This window comes from Limulus polyphemus, unplaced genomic scaffold, assembly GCF_000517525.1.
Source record: "Limulus polyphemus unplaced genomic scaffold, Limulus_polyphemus-2.1.2 Scaffold1746, whole genome shotgun sequence".
Taxonomy (NCBI): domain Eukaryota; kingdom Metazoa; phylum Arthropoda; class Merostomata; order Xiphosura; family Limulidae; genus Limulus; species Limulus polyphemus.
In genome coordinates, this window is record NW_013667356.1 from 231,813 (window position 1) to 235,121 (window position 3,309).

The window sequence follows — 3,309 nt, forward strand, 5'->3', positions numbered from 1 at the left end:
ATTTTATATTACCGTCACTACTATTCGTCTTTTTTAATTATCTATCTATCGCTGGCTTCTCTGCCAGGCTTATATAATAACAAATGGGGCGTCTCGAATGCACTCGGGCCTCCCCGATCATTCATGATCATTCGAGAAATTTCACGCACACCACCAGCGCCAGCAGCGTCACGTGACTTCCGCAGTCGTAACGGTGTACTTGTACAATTATAGCTTGACTCACTATAATGTAATATTAGTGTACTAGTAAGGTTACAGGATCACTCTCTATAATTTAATATTAGTGTACTTGTATAGTAACAGCTTCCATCATTGTAATTTAATCACTTTGTTAACTCTACAGGGTTTCCACACTGAGTGTTTACCCTATAGGGTTTCCACACTGAGTGTTCACTCTATAGGGTTTCCACACCAAGTGTTCCCCTCTATAGGGTTTCCACACCAAGTGTTCACTCTATGGAGTTTTTGCAGTGAGTGTTCACTCTGGAGAGTTTCCATGCTGAGTGTTAACTCTATATGGTTTCCACATTGAGTGTTTACTCTGTAGTGTTTTCACAATGAGTGTCCACTCTATAGAATTTCCACTCTCAGTGCTCACTATATAAGGTTTCTACACTGAGTATTCACTTTATGGGGTTTTCAAACTGAGTGTTTACTATATAGGTTTTCCACTCTCAGTGATTACTCTATAGGGTTTTCACATTGAGTGTTCACTCTATAGGGCTTCCACTCTCAGTGTTTATTTTAGGATTTCCACACTGAGTGTTTAATCTAGGGCTTCCTCTCTAGGTGTTTACTCAAGGGTTTCCACGCTATAGGGTTTTGACACAGTTACTACAATAATTTTTCCAGCTATAATCTCTTCTTATTGTTTAGAACAGCATTAGGAAACATTTATTCTGCTTGTGTTTCTGATCATTATACCGACTCTTGTTAAACTCAGGGTGTGTCCAATTTTTCTACTTTGTTCAGTCAGTTGACTAATTTTTTTACATTATTCTAATCAAAATTATAATTGAATGTATTACTGATGTGTGTGTTTTTTTCAGTGTAATGAAACGTTCAGTGCCACTGATTACAAAAACATTGAAGCATTTGAGGTAGGCTTAACATTCCTAGTATGATGATAATATTAATGAACATACAGTTTAAAGTGTTTTATATTTACAAAGACTTTGGTTTTAATCAAACTTAAACTTTAATGAGAACTAGAATTAAGCAATATCTTAATTTTCCAATGCATCATCTTGGCTTTCAAACAACATCTACAAGAAAATTCCATTTAGTGAATATAATATTCACATATGATCTTCAATGAACTTTCCTATAGTTTTTTCTTGCATTATATAATACCTTCCTTATAGAAACTCAATCATTTTTCTCATCCCGAACATGTTGTATACATTAGCATGATAGCTACAAAAGTAGTGTTAGATTCCTCTGTGTGGTTCTAAAACCGTACAACAAATTTGATTAAAAAAACATGTAACTTTGAAATAGGCAACATTATAAGATGCTCTTTTTTATTTTATTATGTCATTACAACACTTGAAAAAACAGCTAGTTTTTATATTGGCAGAGTTTTTAAACTAAGTTATGACATTACATTCATCAAGTTCATTTGTTATATTGGAGAAAGGTTTTTAAACTAAGTTATTGACATTACACTGTTCAAATTAGTTTGTTATATTCGAGAGGCTTTATAATTTGTAAGTTACTTCTAGTTTTGATGAATTTAGTTAGTTTAGGTTTTATAAGAAGTTTTTAATTATTTGTTATCTTCCAACAAAAACATAATTTTTTATATGGAAATGTATCATTTATATTAGTATAAGCATTTAACACTTTGGTCAGAAAATTCTAATGAAATACTTAACTCAGCTAACAATTCTACTGTCCTATTGTGCTTATTATGATTGTTTGATGTCTACAAGTTTTGGTATTTATAGCAATGTTGCTTTTCCCTTAGGGATGTGTCCTCAACATATTCCTCTCTCAGAACACGAACGCTTGTAACCAAATGTCTGGAGACCAAAGTCCACTACTCCTAAGATAGAATGCCTTTATTCTTTCAGCTCCTAACCATGAAGTTATAAATGAGACGCTTATCTCTAATATCTTTTCAAAGTAAACAGTAATTCATCTTGACAGAGTACCCACACATTCATCCCTCTTCCATTTGGAAGACAGTTTTGGTAACCAACTTTTCAGCAACAATTCTAAAGCTTATGGCTCATTCATTTGTTTATCCAACCAAAGAAACAATGCTTAACCTGCTTCAACTGATGACTTTTTATAAACATGTCACTGTCTCTAAGAAGCCCAAGTGATGTTGTTCTAAAATACTTCATGATGTTGGTGAACTGGAAATAAAACATTTTTCATTTATACAGACAGCTCCTGGAAAGTTGCTTTTTTACTTCTCAAATTAAACAGATAAGTCGAAAATATGAATACTATATGCAAATTAAATGTAATTATTAAATCATTTGAGTGATAAATTTCTAACACAAGGTACGAAGTAATTAAAAATATCTAAAACAAGATGGTGAGTCACAGCCATGCTTCCTTATTTTCCCATCGATGGTTTTGGTCAAAGCAGTTTCACTGATTTCCAAAATATTAAAACCGGTTTCGATTACGTGAGTTTTAATTAAATAAAAATCAAAGTTAGCATCTTGAACAGTTATAAACTATGGACATACGAGTGTAAAGTGCAGTTCAATAAATTACATTGTCTGTGGGATTACAACGCTCAAAACTGGGTTTCGATACCAGTGGTGGGCAGAACACAGATAACCCATTGTGTAGCATATAATGAGGTGGTAAAAGCAATGAGAATGAAAAGAAAGGTATTACTCACAGAAAAAACAAAACAAACTGGACTAGATATTTTTATTTCTTGCTTTGGAGTTCATTTGTCATGCTGTGTTGTAGCCTACAAAGTGCATAATTCTTCTCATTATTCATGGCATGCGCACGTTTTACTGACGTCACGATATTACAAATTACAACGTTACGCGTCCCTTATATAACATTATTTTAGTGTTTAGTGACTGATTAACAGACAGCACACTACTGTATAGTGGTGACCCCTGCAGGTGGCCTTTGGCCATCTTTCGAGGAAAGAAAGAGAGAGGACCCAAAGAGATAGCCAAAATCTGCAACAACAAAACCCGCATAAACAGTCTAAAGTACTAAAATGGATGAATAGGTGACAGAATGGATCCCAGATATCTGTGCCAATTTCTGTAAGAGATCATATAATTCAAGAAAGAAAGTTATATATATATATAATTAAAATTGGTA

At 33.5% G+C, this 3,309-nt stretch overlaps 2 protein-coding genes across 2 annotated transcripts in view; one reads left to right on the forward strand and one right to left on the reverse strand.

The window, feature by feature from the left end:
* The window catches only part of LOC106464805, a 10,302-nt gene extending 8,196 nt beyond the window's left edge, over positions 1–2,106 (forward strand). The window contains exons 5-6 of the mRNA XM_013924963.2: positions 1,050–1,100; positions 1,970–2,106. Coding sequence (XP_013780417.2) covers positions 1,050–1,100; positions 1,970–2,056 — 138 coding nt within the window. The 3' untranslated portion in view covers positions 2,057–2,106. The remainder of the gene's footprint in view (positions 1–1,049; positions 1,101–1,969) is intronic.
* The window catches only part of LOC111087114, a 15,062-nt gene continuing 13,149 nt past the window's right edge, over positions 1,397–3,309 (reverse strand). The window contains exon 6 of the mRNA XM_022392596.1: positions 1,397–2,363. The gene's annotated coding sequence lies outside the window, so the exon portion shown is untranslated. The remainder of the gene's footprint in view (positions 2,364–3,309) is intronic.